Source organism: Hyaena hyaena, unplaced genomic scaffold, assembly GCF_003009895.1.
Source record: "Hyaena hyaena isolate Hyena2069 unplaced genomic scaffold, ASM300989v1 scaffold_2290, whole genome shotgun sequence".
Taxonomy (NCBI): Eukaryota; Metazoa; Chordata; class Mammalia; order Carnivora; family Hyaenidae; genus Hyaena; species Hyaena hyaena.
This window is the reverse complement of record NW_024082921.1, coordinates 25,458-40,695: the sequence shown is the minus strand read 5'-3', so window position 1 is coordinate 40,695 and position 15,238 is coordinate 25,458. Positions and strand designations below refer to the sequence as shown.

Here is a 15,238-nt window from a genome sequence, read left to right as displayed (position 1 = left end):
TGAGCTGAAATCAAGTCAGAGGCTTAATGAACTGAGCCACTCAGGCTCCCTGCTAATTGAGTATTAACCATCCTGTGAGTGCATTCTAACCCTGAAGATTGAAATTGGTATGCAAAATCAAAGTGTTGTAAAAGTAGCTAAACAGGGGGCGCCTGGGTGGCTTAGTCGGTTAAGCGTCCGACTTTCGCTTAGGTCATGGTCTCGCGGTTGGTGGGTTCAAGCCCCGCGTCGGGCTCTGTGCTGACTGCCAGCTCAGAGCCTGGAGCCTGTTTCAGAGTCTATCTCCCTCTCTCTCTGACCCCCCCCCCCCGCTCATGCTGTCTCTCTCTCTCTCCTAGAAATAAATTAAAAAAAAAAAAAAGTAGCTAAACAGTGCAGACTTGCCAAAGCACCTGTCCAGTGAAATGTATTCCCCTGGTACTATAAAGTTGGAGAGAGATTTTTCCCAGGTAGGGATAATCTGAAAGAATTTTAGCCATGGTAGAATGGCCTGTCTACAAGGGAAAGCTTTGATCCAGTGAGAAAACATACAAACCATGACTCAAATATATTAATATCCATAAGATGGAGCTGTATGAAGTCCATTTTTTAAACAGGCTTCCCTGGGTTATATTTAGGACAGATGGGATGAGTGAGGTAGGTACTTTTTGAGACCTTATCAATACTTCCCAACCAAAATTGGTTCATGACTGCTGACATTTTCTCAGTAAACCAGTGGTTTGATGCACGTACAGTAGTAAGTAGGGGGTATTTTAGAATTTCTAAAACAATCCCCTGGATCGTTATTTGCTCCAAACCAAAGTTCTCTATTATTATTGAACCAACAATTACTAGATTTTCAATATTGTTTTTCCTTTGGATGTCTCTGGTGATTCCTCACCACCCAAATTACCACTTGGGATAACATCTCTTTGGACCAAGACAGAGGTTTGGCTACTGGCTCCCTTGGGAGCAGCATTTTTGGTGGAAATATCAGTAAGGTGCTTTCTTTTGGCCTCCAGAGAGTTGAGTCTGGAATGTCTGGAAATCTTAATAATATCCATAGCAGCTGGCAAAGGTACTGCATCTAGTAAAATTTGGACATAGGAGACAGTTTTAATTTTATCCCCATTGGAAGTAGGGACACATTGTTTCCATAATATTCCAAAGTCATGAGTTACCCTAAAGGCATAGTGACTATTGGCATAAATGTTTGCAGTTTTACCCTTGGCTTAGGGTACACAAAATACACACATAAAAATAACACAAAAATACACAAAAATAAACTCAAAATGGATGAAAGACCTAAATGTGAGATGGGAAACCATCAAAACCCTAGAGGAAAAAACAGGCAACAACCTCTGTGACCTCAGCTGCAGCAATTTCTTGCTACACACGTCTCCAAAGGCAAGGGGAATGAAAACAAAAAATGAGCTTACTGGGATCTTGAGATAAAAAGCTTCTGCACTGCAAAGGAAACAATCAACCAAAAAGGCAACCGATGAAATGGGAGAAGATATTTGCAGATGAAATATCAGGTAAAGGGTTAATATCCAAAATTTACAGAGAACTTAACCAAACTCAACACCTGAAAAAAGTAATCCAGTGAAGAAATGGGCAGAAGACATGAGATAGACATTTTTCCAAAGAAGATGTCCAGATGGCCAACAGACATTTGAGAAGATGCTCATCATTCATCATTAGGGAAATACAAATCAAAACCACATTGGGATACCCCCTCACACCTGGCTGAGTGGCTAAAATTAACAATTCAGGAAACAACAGATGCTAGGGAGGATGTGTAGAAATAGGAACCCTCTTTCACTGTTGGTGGGAATGCAAACTGGTGCAGCCATTGTGGAAAACAGTGTGGAGGTTCCTCAAAAAATTAAAAATAGAACTCCCCTATGACCCAGCAGTAGCACTACTAGGAATTTATCGAAAGGATACAGGAGTGCGTATTCATAGGGGCCCATGTACCCCAATGCTTATAGCAGCGCTTTCAACAGTAGCCAAATTATGGAAAGACCCTAAATGTCCATCAACTGATGAATGGATAAGGAAGATGTGGTTCATATATACAATGCGATGCTACTTGGCAATGAGAAAGAATGAAATCCTGCCATTTGCAACAACATGGATGGAACTGGAGGGCATTACGCAAAGTGAAATAACTCAGTCAGAGAAAGACAGATATCATATATTTCCACTCAAATGTGGAACTTGAGAAACTTAACAGAAGACCACGGGGAAAGGGAAGGGGAAAAATTAGTTTCAAACAGAGAGGAAGGCAAACCACAAGCGACTCTTAAATACAGAGAACAAACTGAGGGTTGATGGGGGAAGGAAAAAGTGGGTGATGGGCATTGAGGAGAACACTTGTTGGGATGAGTACTGAGTGTTGTATGTAAGCAGTGAATCATGGAAATCTACCACCAAAGGGAAGAGTACACTGCATCCACTGTGTGTTAGCCAACTTGACAATAAATTAAAAAAAAAAAAAAGACCTAAGTTAAATATAATCTAGAGCAGTATAAGGTGATATGTTCCAGGGATGAGTGAGTTGAAGGCTGGACAAATCCATCACAAATGTCCTGTGTAGAGTCAACAATGTCCATAAAAAAGATAAATCTCTGATGAAAGTCCCCAGGCCATCCCTCGTTGGAGATGGGCCCCAGGACAGAAAGGGTCAGGTCCTGTGGGAAATGGGTAACCAGGGGGTTAGATCTGCAGTTCCCTTTGGGAATTCTACTTTGCTGCATGGAGAAGAGATGGGGATGAACCTCTCAACGTGGTGGAATCCAAGAAGGGTGACATTACACTAGCAAATCCAGTTGCTCTTCTAGGTCTCAGACTCCAGTTCCACCGAGTGCAAACTATGGGCAAATGGAAATATTAAAATTAGTCGTTAGTACTGGTAGAGAGATGGATACCTAGATTAGTGGAACAAAACAGAGAACCAAATACCCACACATACAGGCCCAACTGATTTTTGACAAAGGTGCAAAAGAAATGGAGGAAGAATCTCCCTTTTAACAAATAACTGGCGCGGGGCCAATGGACACCCACAGGTAACATGTAAGTAAATAAACAAAAATTAAACCTTACCTAAATTTCATACCTTGTGCAAAAACTCACTCAAAAGGAATCACGGATTTAAATCTAAAACAGAAAAGTATAACATTTTAAGGAGAAAATTGGGGGGACTTAGGGTCAAGTGAAACACGCTTAGACTTGGCCTGAAAAGCACGATTCATAAAAGGAAAAATGGCACATTGGACCTCATCTAAGTCACTTTTAAAATGAGAAAATCCCAGGGGCGCCTGGGTGGCTTAGTCGGTTAAGCGTCTGACTTTCGCTTAGGTCATGATCTCACGGTTCGTGGGTTCGAGCCCCGCGTCGGGCTCTGTGCTGACTGCCAGCTCAGGGCCTGGAGCCTATTTCGGAGTCTGTGTCTCCCTCTCTCTCTGACCCTCCCGTGCTCACGCTGTCTCTCTCCTAGAAATAAATAAAACATTAAAAAAAAAAAAATGAGAAAATCCCAGGAGTGCCTGGGTGGCTCAGTTAGTTAACATCTGACTCTTGACTTCGACTCAGGTCACGATCTCACGGTCAGTGCGTTCAAACCCCACATGTGGCTGCACATTAGGTACAGAACCTATTCAGGATTCTTGCTTTCCCTCTCCCACCCCCAAATAAATAAATAAATAAATAAACATTTTATAAAAATGAGAAAACTACAGAGATGAGCAGATTAGTGGTTGCTGGGGTTAGGGAAGGTGGTTGGCTATTAAGGAGTAGCATGAGGGAAGTCTTCGTGGTGTTTCAACAGCTCCATAACATGATTGAGGTGATGGTACAATGAGGCTACATGTGATAGAACGGCATAGAACTACACACACGTATGTGTGCATATATAAACTGGTGAAATTTGAACAAGCTCTGTGGATTACAAAAAAGTAGAATCATTAAATATTACATTAAAAACAAAGCCACCATGATGACTAAAAGCCATGATAACCTCCTTTCACTAGAAGGTAAAAGCCAATCGCAGAGTCACTTGAGTTCCCAGTAGACAGCTATGACGAGAAACCCAGACGTCCTGAAATGCAGAGAACCAAGGGGGGACTCAGCTGACACACTCAAGGGTGTCCCTTCATAGCCCTTGTCTTGGTTGCCAGTTGTGTGGTTTCTTGAGGGATGTGTCTCCCCATGTCTCAGTTCACCAGGGCTGCTCTAATAAAGTCCATAAACCCGGCGGCTTACAAACAATAGAAATGTATTTCTTGCAATACTAGAAGCAAGGAAGTCCAAGATCAGGGTGGCAGGAGATTCCGTATCTGGTGAGAATCCTGGAAAGAGGGGAGGCGTTCTCGGGGGTCTCTTTTCTGAAGGCACTAATCTAATTCATAGGGCTCGACTCTCAGGACCTAATCACCTCCCACAGGCCCCACCTCCAAATATACCACACTGGGGATTAGTTTTTAATCTATGAATTTGGGGGGGCACCTGGGTGGCTCAGTCAGTTGAGCATCCAGCTTCGGCTCAGGTCATGATCTCACAGTTCATGGGTTCAAGCCTTGCATCGGGCTCTGTGCTGACAGCTCGGAGCCTGGAGCCTGTCTTCAGATTCTGTGTCTCCCTCTCTCTCTGACCCTCCCCTGCTCATGCTGTCTCTCTCTCTCTCTCTCTCTCTCTCTCTCAAAAATAAATAAAACATTAAAAAATACTTTTTAAATGTATGAATTTGGGGTGGGGGACATAAACCTTCAGTCTATACCCCCTACTAAAAGGTCAGCGCCATGCTCCATGCCCCTGTGTGTTTCTTCCCTGGTGGGCAGGTCCAGTCTCTAGCATACAGTAGCAATTCAGATAGCATAAGATAAATATGTAAGCAGACTCAGGTAACTTAACTTGAGTGAAGGAAGGATTTGCTACCTTTTTCTATGGTATCCTATCCTGCTCTCCCTTCCCAGGGTCGGCTGTGATGATGGGGCTGTGGTCTGAGCCCAGCACAGTCCTGGAAGGCAGCCAAATACTAGCTCCACAAACATTCCATTCCCTGGGGTCCTACTGTGTGCCAGGCCCTTGCCTGGACCCTGCAGTAGACACATTTTATCTCAATCTGATGTGCAATCCAGAGATTTAATGTGCAAACAGACCAGAGAACAGGGCCATAGCAGAGAATGGTTGGAGTCCAAAGGAAACGAAATAGGGAGGTGACATAAAGCTACAACCACTACTTCCCTGAGGAGGTGACTCCAGGGGAAGAAGATTCTGGACAGAAGCAACTTCAGTGCAGAGGCCTCAGGCAGGACTGAGCTGGTGCATTTGAGAGCGAGGAGGAGACTAACTCACGTTGGAGGAGTAGGGCACGGGGCACCATGTCACGCAGGCCCTGTAAGCTGGGTGAGGAGTTTGGTTTGTTCTAAGCCGAATGGGACCCGCGGATGCACATGCCGCTGAGGGAGGCCTGGGCTGTGTGTGGTGATGCTGTTAGAGGGGGTCAGTTTCTTTGTGCAGGTGCCATGCTGCTGGGAGCTCCTGGAACGGAGAAGGGCAACTCAGAGAAGGCAAGTGAACACTTGATAAACCTTTAGGTTGGTGGAATCTGAGCCTCAAGTCTGACATGGCTTTGATCCATCCGTGGGTGTGTACTGTACCCCAGGAGGCTCTGCCCTGTGATGTCCTTGGCAGGAAGGGGCGGGACCACTGCAGGGAAGGACCACATGTTAGGAAGAACTCTTTTCCTTCCAGGGCACTTACGCCCAAATATAAGTGGTTGTGCTGAAACAAAATTGATTGATTCATTCATAAAGCTCACAGGACAGCTTCAGGCACAGCTGGATGCAGGGCTCAGTGAGATCAAAAGGGCTCGTCTCTTGTCTCCACTCATTTACCTCTTTTGGCTTAGTTTCCAGGCAGGCATCGCTTGAAAGAGGAAAGTGGCTGCCGGCAGCCCCAACTCCCAAATCCTGATCCATGAACTCCAGGGTCCATGAGAGGGTTCCCCTTTCCTCACAATTCCCTGCAAGTCCTTTAACTGCCTCTCAATAGTGCACCTCAGATCACATGACCCCACTCGACCCCATCCTTACAGCTTTGGGTTGAATATGCTCTGATGACCAGGCCTGAAGCATGTACTCAGTAAACAGGTGATGAATGAGTGAATGAGCAAATAATTACTGGACATACTTACTTGTTCACCGTTAAAAGCAAACTTATCTTTAGGCTCTTCTCCATTTCTCCCAGGAAGTGAGCTATATTGGTCTGCTTAGGGCTTGGGGTGCCAAATGATTAAATTCCAGAGCTTGGCTTTAAAAATGAAAATCACCAATACTAAGGAGATTTGTTGTTATCAACTGAATGTCTCCCAAAGTTATGTGTTGAAGTCCTAAACTACTATCTGATGGTGCTGAGATAGGGCCTTTGGGAGGAAATTAGATTTACATGAGGGTGTGTCCTCCGTGACAGAATTAGCATCCTTACAAGCAGAGAGACTCCACGACTTCCTTTCTCTCCACTATGTAAGGACACAGCAAAAAGATGGCTGTCTACAAGCCAGGAAGAGCTCTCATCAAGGAACCAAACTGGTCCACACATGGGTCCTGGACTTCCCAGTTACTAGCACTGTGAGAAATACATTTATCCTGCTTAAGCCTCTAGTATTTTCTTATAGCAACCGAACAGACTGACACTCATAAAGAGATAAGGGAGGTTCCTCTATGGGCATCTGCAGAGCAAGATGGTGTCTGGTCTCATGGACCACTTCACAGAGTCTTTTAAGACAAGGTATCAAACTGAGAATATTCAGAATTTCAACCCTGCTCTCCTGCTTAAATAATATGGAGACACACACACTTACTCCTATCACCAAACTGTCTTGTTGACTGTGGGAAAATAATTTTTTAATTTTTTTAATGGTTTTATTTATTTGAGGGAGAGAGAGAGACAGCATGAGCAGGGAGGATCAGAGAGAGAGGGAGACACAGAATCTGAAGCAGGCTCCACGCCCTGAGCTAGCTGTCAACACAGAGCCCGACGTGGGGCTTGATCTCACAAACTGTGAGATCGTGACTTGAGCCGAAGTCGGTCGCTTAACCGACTGAGCCACCCAGGCGCCCCGACTGTGAGAAAATAAACAAATACCTGCCCTGCTGACTGGGGACCAAGCTCGTCACATATCACAGTGAGAAAATAAGTAAGTGCTATGCCTCTGTAGATGAACTTAGAAATCAAGAAACACACTAGTCCCAATCTCAGGGAAGCCTTGTATGTTGCTAAGTCTTTAACGAACCCAAATGTATCCCTCTATTTCAAACGCGCAGCAGATGTAACCGTGAGGACAGACTTAGGGGTAGCACTGGGTTTGTGTCCGGCCAGACATCAAAGCATGGAGGGCAGAGAAAGAGGAAGGAGGTCACTCCAAATGAAGAAGTGTCAGGTCTCATGAAGAGATACCTTGGTTTAACTGGGGAAAGGGTATTTTTGACCGAGGCAGAGAGACTGGGGAGGCATTCCTGATAGGCTGAGGGCACAAACAAAAATGCCCAGGGGCACAGAACTGCTGGGTGGACTCCGGGGGAGAGCTGCCCCTGGCTGAGGGAGAGGACCGTCTCGGGGCAACCAAAACAGAAGCTGCAGGGACGGGCTGCTGGCACTGGCCTTCCAGGCGAGGTCGGGGCTAACACGATGGAAGGAGCGAGCCTCATCCAAACTGGTACCCTGGGCAAGTCAAAGGGTCAGAACCACCAGGAGCCATTTGTCTCAGATGTTCCAACATCACCTGGAAAACATTACCCTCCACCCCCTCCCTAGCAAGTTGGCTATTATATATGCAACCCCAATGGGAGACCAGAAACCTGGTTCAGAGGACCCTTCATCCACGTGCTGAGGGCCATCTGAGATCTAACCAAGGCCACCTGTACAAGATACAAAGGACTGAACTCTAATGACTGATGTCTACCCTACCCCCAGAACTGAGCCCTACTTGCCTCAGCTGGACTTTAACTGCTACAATATAGACCTCCCCGCCCCCCCCCACCCCATTCCATGTTGGAGGCAGACAATTACTATACGCAGGGAATAGGGCCTGAGTAGGCCTGGAGGTGTCCATATACTTCACAGTGTTGGGGAGAAATTGAGCAGACTGGCCAAAAAGTCCCCTGACTATAAGCCCGCCTGAGTTTCTACCCCAGCACTGCCACCATCAGGGCTGGGGGAGAAGAATCACTCCAGTTAAAGGAGGCAGCAGCGGTTTCCAGCCCCAACACATGGTAATTGCTGAGCACTGTGGCTCAAAGCCCCTGAAGCCTAGGGGCACCTCTCTCTCTCCAACATGCCTCAAACTGAAATTCTCTTCTTGACAGGAAGCGTAATTTTTGGACCAGGGACACAGCTACAACCAACATACGAGTTTCGCTGAACTGACATTTTATTGACCTTTTGGGAAATGAGTTTCCAAAAGTTTTTAAGTCAGAAGATCTACAAACCTGAGGATACGGGCCCATGTGTTGATTCAACCACATCTTTCCTTTGTGCCCTGGGACACTGGCAAGAAAGACAATGAATGCTACAGTATGCAGAGACACCACGAACACTGGCCACATCCCAGGACTGCAGGATCTTCATTCTCTCAGGACCAGGGCGATGGCCGTGAAGTGAACATCCTGCTATCCCTAGTAAGGCAACAAAAGTCAGGGACCCCTTACTACAGAAGTCGGTCCCGCTATTCATGAGCCCAGTTTTGTTCTCAATCCCTCCACATAGTGATCAGAACCCCCCATATTAAAGCTGGCTTAAATAGTAGAACTTTTATTACCATACATTCCAGGGAAGCGTGAGACAGTCAGTTCCAGGGCTGGATAAATCCATGACAGGTACCATGCGTAGTCTAAACTGCGTCCATGTGAACTATCAACCTTCTCTGGAAGCCCCCAGTAGACACAGCTCAGCTACTCCTGACCAGACCTGGGTCACAGACACACCGGGACCAGCTGGAGGGAGCAAATGAGGCCCATCAGGGGCTCAGCCGCTCACCACGGGGACCATGGAGGTCTCGCTGTATGAGAGCGCATTGCGGTGCCTGATGCCCACCTGGTGGTGGAGGTGCAATGGCTTGTATCACAGAAACTGGCAGTGACTTGACACTGCCAACAGCCTAGGCAGGTCCCAGTGCCACCTGGCTCCTGAAAACTTCCCACATACCCGCCACCCCAGGGCACGTGTTGGGGGGGTGTCAGGTTTAGCTTTCAAGTGGTTCCTCTCCTCTCCTTTCCGGAGTGAGGTCCTTCATGCTGAACAAGGTGCCAGCCCTAGCTACAGGCTTTCCAACGTCCTGTCTTCTTATGGCCTTTCTCCAGTGTGCACTTTCCTGTGCTGAAGAAGGGTAGAACTATGTTTGAAGGCTTTCCCACATTCTGTACACCCATAGGACCTCTTTTCAGTGTGGAACTGCTGGTGCCGATCGCGGTAAGACCTGGTGGTGAAGGTCTTCCCGCACAGGCTGCACTCATAGGGCCGTTCTCCAGTGTGAACTTTCCAGTGCTGATACAGGCCAGAGCGGGTCACGTAAGTTTTCCCACATTGCTCGCACTCATAAGGCCTCTCTCCAGTGTGAACTCTCTGATGAAGAATGAAGCTATGGCTGTACTTAAAGAACTTCCCACATTCCCTGCACTCATAGGGCCTTTCTCCAATGTGAACTTTCCGGTGCCGAATGAGAGTAGACAGAACACTGAACGCCTTCCCACATTCGCTGCACTCATAGGGCCTTTCTCCGGTGTGAATTCTCTGGTGCAGAACGAGTGCATCTTTGCGGTTAAAGGTTTTGCCACACTCATCACACTTGAAAGGTTTTATGCCTGTGTGAACCTTCTGGTGCTTCCTCAGCTTAGAGGGATAACTGAAGGCCTTTCCGCACTCAGTGCACACATGGGATGTTTCCCCAGTGTGAATTTTTTGGTAATTGACACAGGTAGATTTCTCCGTGGGGGTATTTCCACCTTTTGGACGTCTAACGGGCCTCTCTTTGGGGTGGGTTACTAGGTGGTCAAGTAGAGCAAAGGCCTTCGGGAAAGCTTTCCCGCAGTCACTGCACTTGAAGGCCTTCTGTGCGGCGTGGACTCCCTGCTGCTGTCGGCAGCGGGAGCTGGGCTGGAAGGCCTCCCCGCGCTCCGTGCTCCCGTGTGACTCCCCGCTGCGGTGGGTGGCACGGTGCTGCAGAGGAAGTAAGGTGGCAAGGACGTCCATCCCAGCCTCTCCGTGCACAAAGGGCTTCTCCGACAGGTGGACGCTGTGACCCTTCGTCTGCTCTGTAGGGGCTTCCCCATCCTCCAGTCCACGTGGGCAACCTGAAACAGAAGAGCCAGTTATCGAGAGCTGAATTAGAGGCAGGAGGCACCTCCGTCACAAACACACGTCAGGCACACCCGAAAGCAGTCCGCAGAGTTTCTAGGAGGTCGCTAGCAGTCTGGTTGAGAAAGGGCTGGCCCAGGGGAACAGGGCTCTGCCAGATCACAGAACAGGAACGATGTCAGTGGGGACAGCGACACAAAGCTGGGGGCAGTGCTGGGAGAAGAGGTGGGCTCACCGGGTCACTCCTTGCTGTGGGAGAACAAGAAGTCAGAAGCACGGTAAGAACGTCCTGAAGGAAAGGGACAGAGCAGCAAGGAACTGAAAGCTGTTCCATTCCTAGGCCAGAAAGCTGCGGGGCCGCTCGTTCTCTCCAGGACATGACACGGTGCCAGGCCAAGGATAAGAATGCTTCGCCTGGTGCCAGATGGACTCATTGTTGTGGGTTAACCTCAAGCACGGTTAAATACTAACATAGTATTTCTGCTTCTGTAAATCCACTTGGCAAGCTTGTACTTCCCTGTTCTGGCTGACCACACCCACGCTATTCGCAAGGTTACAGAACACCACGTCACCATTCTACGCCGGTGGTCTGTCATGTAGTCACCACCCCACGGCTTCTCAAATGTCTAATTACGGTTGGTCATTTCAAGACAAAAAACTTAAAATTGATAGGTCTCTGCCAAAACTAACACCTGAGTGTCACAATGTAATTAATTAACTAAATAATGACGTATTCTGCCTTGCTGAAGTCTATATAAGCTCACTGCTACCTTTGTTTGGGGCCATTCTCTGCATATTTCTCTGTGAGATCAGGAGATCAGGTTTGGCCCGGCCGTAAATAAAACCTTGACTCGCTTCTGTTCGGCGTTTGGTGGTCTCTTCGACAATCACCCTGCTTCACTCGTGACCCAGTATGGAACACACCGCAGGAGCTGTCAAGATGCCAAATACTATGTGGTACGTGCTTGCTGGTATCAGACAAGTACCGGAATAAAAGAGGCTTGAGCAGGGAGACCGATGCTTCAGCTCCTGGAGAGTCTTAGTCCCCTGCTTCTCAATTCTGTCGTCACTGCACCTTTGGGACCTGTCTCTCTCTCTCACTTGCAATAGGTTTCAAATAGGGCCTCCACCGCCGGTGAACCACCGGTGACAGTGAGCACTGTCGAGGAGGATGTGTCTGCTCAGATGAAACGGCAACTGTAACACAGCAGCTGGTGTTGAAGTATTATTTAAGGATGTGTGCACATCTCAGGCCACTAGTGGAGGCCAGGGAGGGGGTCATCCAGGTCCTGAGAGTTATCACATACTGTGTTCACAAGAGAAAGGAAAGGTGGGAACAGCGTGTGGTCATGACCTTGACAACAAAAAGCCAAAGCACACAGGTGAGCAGCATGCTGTGAGCCCGTCACTGAAACTAAGACCTGGCCCAGCCCTACTCACCAAGACCAGGACCCCTCGTGGCCTCTGCTCTACTGACCAGACTCAGGTCTGCCATGCTTGGCACCCAGAGCTCTTCTTCACTCTCCAGCTGGGCAACCGCATGGCATCTTGAAGGTGCAAATCCTGGGAGGGAGAAAAGCAGTAAGAGGCCAACCAACGTACGCCAAGGCTTACCCAGCCCATCCCACACCAAAGGAAGCTCATGTTACCATGGCAACCACGAAGAAAACAGAGTATTAGAAAAAGCACTTCCTCTGCACATTTAAAAATGTGTTAAGACCCCATGTTGTGTTTTACCAGAATTTTTTAACAGAATCTCTCGTGAAGTAAAACAGACATAACTAAAGTAAAAAATAGTCAAGCAATAATAGTTGGAGACTTCCATTTCTAACTGTCAATAAGGGACAGAACCACGAGGCAGAAAACATATATACAGCACTTGAACAACACTAAAAATCAACTAGACCTAACAGACATCTATAGAGCATGCCATGATACAGCAGAAGAATGCAGTCTCACATGCTCATATGCACATGGAACGGTCTCCAGAACAGACCATTTGCTAGGAAATAAATAGACTTTAGAAGATGTGATCTCTGAACACAAAGGAATTAAAATAGAAATCAACAACAGAAAGAAATTTGGGAAACTCATAAATTTATGGAATTTAAATACAATACATCTAAATAACCAAAAAAACTACAGAGTACTTTGAAATGAATGAAAATGAAAACACAACATACCCAAAGTAATGGGACATAGCAGTGCTTACAAAATTAGAAAATTAGAGCTATAAACACCTCTGTGCTGTTTCGCTCCTAACACTCTGACACCAAAAGTGGGTAGGTGAGGGGCAGGTGCTCCAGACTTCTTCAACTCTCAGACATCAAGGTGGTGTCCAAGGATTCCATTAAATTCTCATATTAACTACCTGGAATCAGCGTCAGATCCCACACGTTAAGGGCTCAGTCCCACAGGACTTCAGACAACAGTTGAAAGTACCAGACCTCCCACATTTCTGACCAAGTGGCTATAAATCAGGGATTCCCACGATTATTAATCCCTTCTCAGGTTCAATAGTTTGCTATAATGGCTCACAGAACTCAGGGAAAGAGTTTACTTACCATTACCAGTTGATTATAAAATATACAACTTAGAAACAGCAAAACAGAAGAAATGAAAAGGGCAAAGTATGCGGGGGGGGGGGGTGTGGGAGTGTGGGGGGGGTTGAGGTAGAGGGTTAGAGTCATCCATGCCCTCCAGCGGTGCCACTTTTCCCAGCAACCCAGAAACTTTCTGAATCCTATTGTTTAAGAGTTTCTATGGAGATTTCATTATGATGTATGATTCATTAACTCACTGGCCACTGGGGGTTGGTTCAGTCTCCAGGCCCTCTAATCTCCCTGGAGACCAGGGCTGGGGGACTGGGAGGATGGGGGGGGGGGGGCAGCTCAAAATGTAACCTGCCAGTCACGCGCCCTGGTCTTTCTGGCGGCCAACCCCTTTCCTGAAACTATCCAGGGGCTCCCAGCCAGCAGCCATCCCGTTAGCACACAAAAGATACTCCTCATTTCAGAGATTCCAAGAGTTTTAGGAGCAGTGCTAGGAACCGGGAACAAAAACAAAATACATATTTCTTATTATGTCACAGCACCCATATTTAAAAGGATCTCAGGGGCACCTGGGTGGCTCAGTCAGTTAAGCATATGACTCCTGATTTTGGCTCAAGTCTCGATCTCACGGTGATGTCGGGCTCCTGGCTGACAGTGTGGAGCCTGCTTGGGATTCTGTCTCCCTCTCTCGTTCTGCCTCTCTCTCTCAAATACAAATAAATAAACATTTAAAAAAATAATTTAAAAAATTAAAAGATCTCAAATCAGTAGCCTAACTTTAGTCCTCAAGGAACAGGAGAAAGAAAAGCAACGAAACTCAAAGCTAGCATAAGAAAGGAAATGATAAAGAACAGAGATAAATGAAATAGAGACTAGAAAAAGAGAATCTGTGAAACCAAAATTAGGATCTCTGAAAAGATCAGCAAAATTGAAAAACTCCTACCTAGACTGACAAGAAAAAATAAAAGAATCAAATTATTAAAAAGAAGAATGGGGGCGCCTGGGTGGCTTAGTCGGTTAAGCGTCCGACTTTCACTTAGGTCATGATCTCGCGGTTCGTGGGTTCGAGCCCCGCGTCGGGCTCTGTGCTGACTGCCAGCTCAGAGCCTGGAGCCTGTTTCAGTCTGTCACTCCCTCTCTCTCTGACCCTCCCCTGCTCACACTCTCTCTCTCTCTCTCCTAGAAATAAATAAAACATAAAAATAAAAAAAAATTTTTTTAATTTAAAAAAAATAAAAATAAAAAGAAGAATGAAAAAGGGACATCACTAACATTATAAAACAGAAAGGGTTTTAAAGAAAAAAACAGAAAGAGTTTAAAAAAAAATTTGTTTAATGTTTACTTATTTTTGAGAGAGAGACAGAGACAGAGCATGAATGGGGGAAGGGCAGAAAGAAAAGGAGACACAGAACCTGAAGCAGGCTCCAGGCTTCGAGCTGTGAGCATGGAGCTCAACATGGGATCACACTCATGAACTATGAGATCACGACCTGAGCCGAAGCAGAATACTTAACCAACTGAACCCCCCAGGCGCCCCTAGAAAGAGTTTTAAGGAAATACTGTGAACCACTGTATTGTATGTCACAAATTAGATAACTTAGATAAAATGGACAAATTCCTAAAAAAGACACAAACTACCAAAACTGACTCAAGAAGAAATAAAAAGTCTGATTATACTTAAACAACAAGAACAGCAGCAACAACAAAACTTCTGCCGTAGGGAAAAAAAACATTGGCCAGAGGGCTTCACTGATGAATATTAACACTGAAATAAGAACTACCACCAATACTTGACACATTCTTCCAGAAAACAGTAAAAAAGGGAACATTTCCCAACTCCTCTATTGAGACCAAAACTACCCTCATACTCAATAAAAGAGATATGAGAAAATTATACATTGATAACTTACGAATAAAGATGCAAAACTCTTCAACAAAATACCAGCAAAGCAAATCCAGAAGCATATAAAAGGATTATAAACTATGACAGTGAAACACATGCTAGTAACACAAGGCTAAACATATGAAAATCAATTACTCCAGGGGCGCCTGGGTGGCTCAGTCGGTAAGGGTCCGACTTTGCTCAGGTCATGATCTTGCGGTTCGTGGGTTCGAGCCCCACGTCGGGCTCTGTGCTGCCAGCCAGCTCAGAGCCCGGAGCCTGTTTCAGATTCTGTGTCTCCCTCCGTCTCTGACCCTCCCCTGCTCACGTTGTCTCTCTCTCTCTCTCAGAAATAAATAAAAAACATTAAAAAAAAAAAAAAAAGAAAATCAATTACTCCAATACTCTGTGTTAAAAGAATAGAGGATAAAAATCACACAGGGGCGCCTGGGTGGCTTAGTCGGTTACA

General features: G+C 46.3%; 1 protein-coding gene across 4 annotated transcripts in view; it reads right to left on the bottom strand.

The window, feature by feature from the left end:
* Positions 1-2,511: 2,511 nt before the first annotated feature.
* Positions 2,512-15,238, bottom strand: part of ZNF584 (zinc finger protein 584) — a 15,765-nt gene continuing 3,038 nt past the window's right edge. For 2 of the 4 annotated variants that reach the window (XM_039225532.1, XM_039225531.1), the window contains 2 exons: positions 11,776-11,898; positions 8,415-10,331 (listed from right to left, as the gene is read on the bottom strand). In XM_039225532.1, coding sequence (XP_039081463.1) covers positions 9,325-10,331; positions 11,776-11,898 — 1,130 coding nt within the window. In that variant the 3' untranslated portion in view covers positions 8,415-9,324. Of the gene's footprint in view, positions 2,856-3,087; positions 3,142-8,414; positions 10,332-11,775; positions 11,899-15,238 lie in introns of those variants that run through there. The other 2 variants (XR_005527247.1, XR_005527248.1) reach the window with 2 other exon arrangements.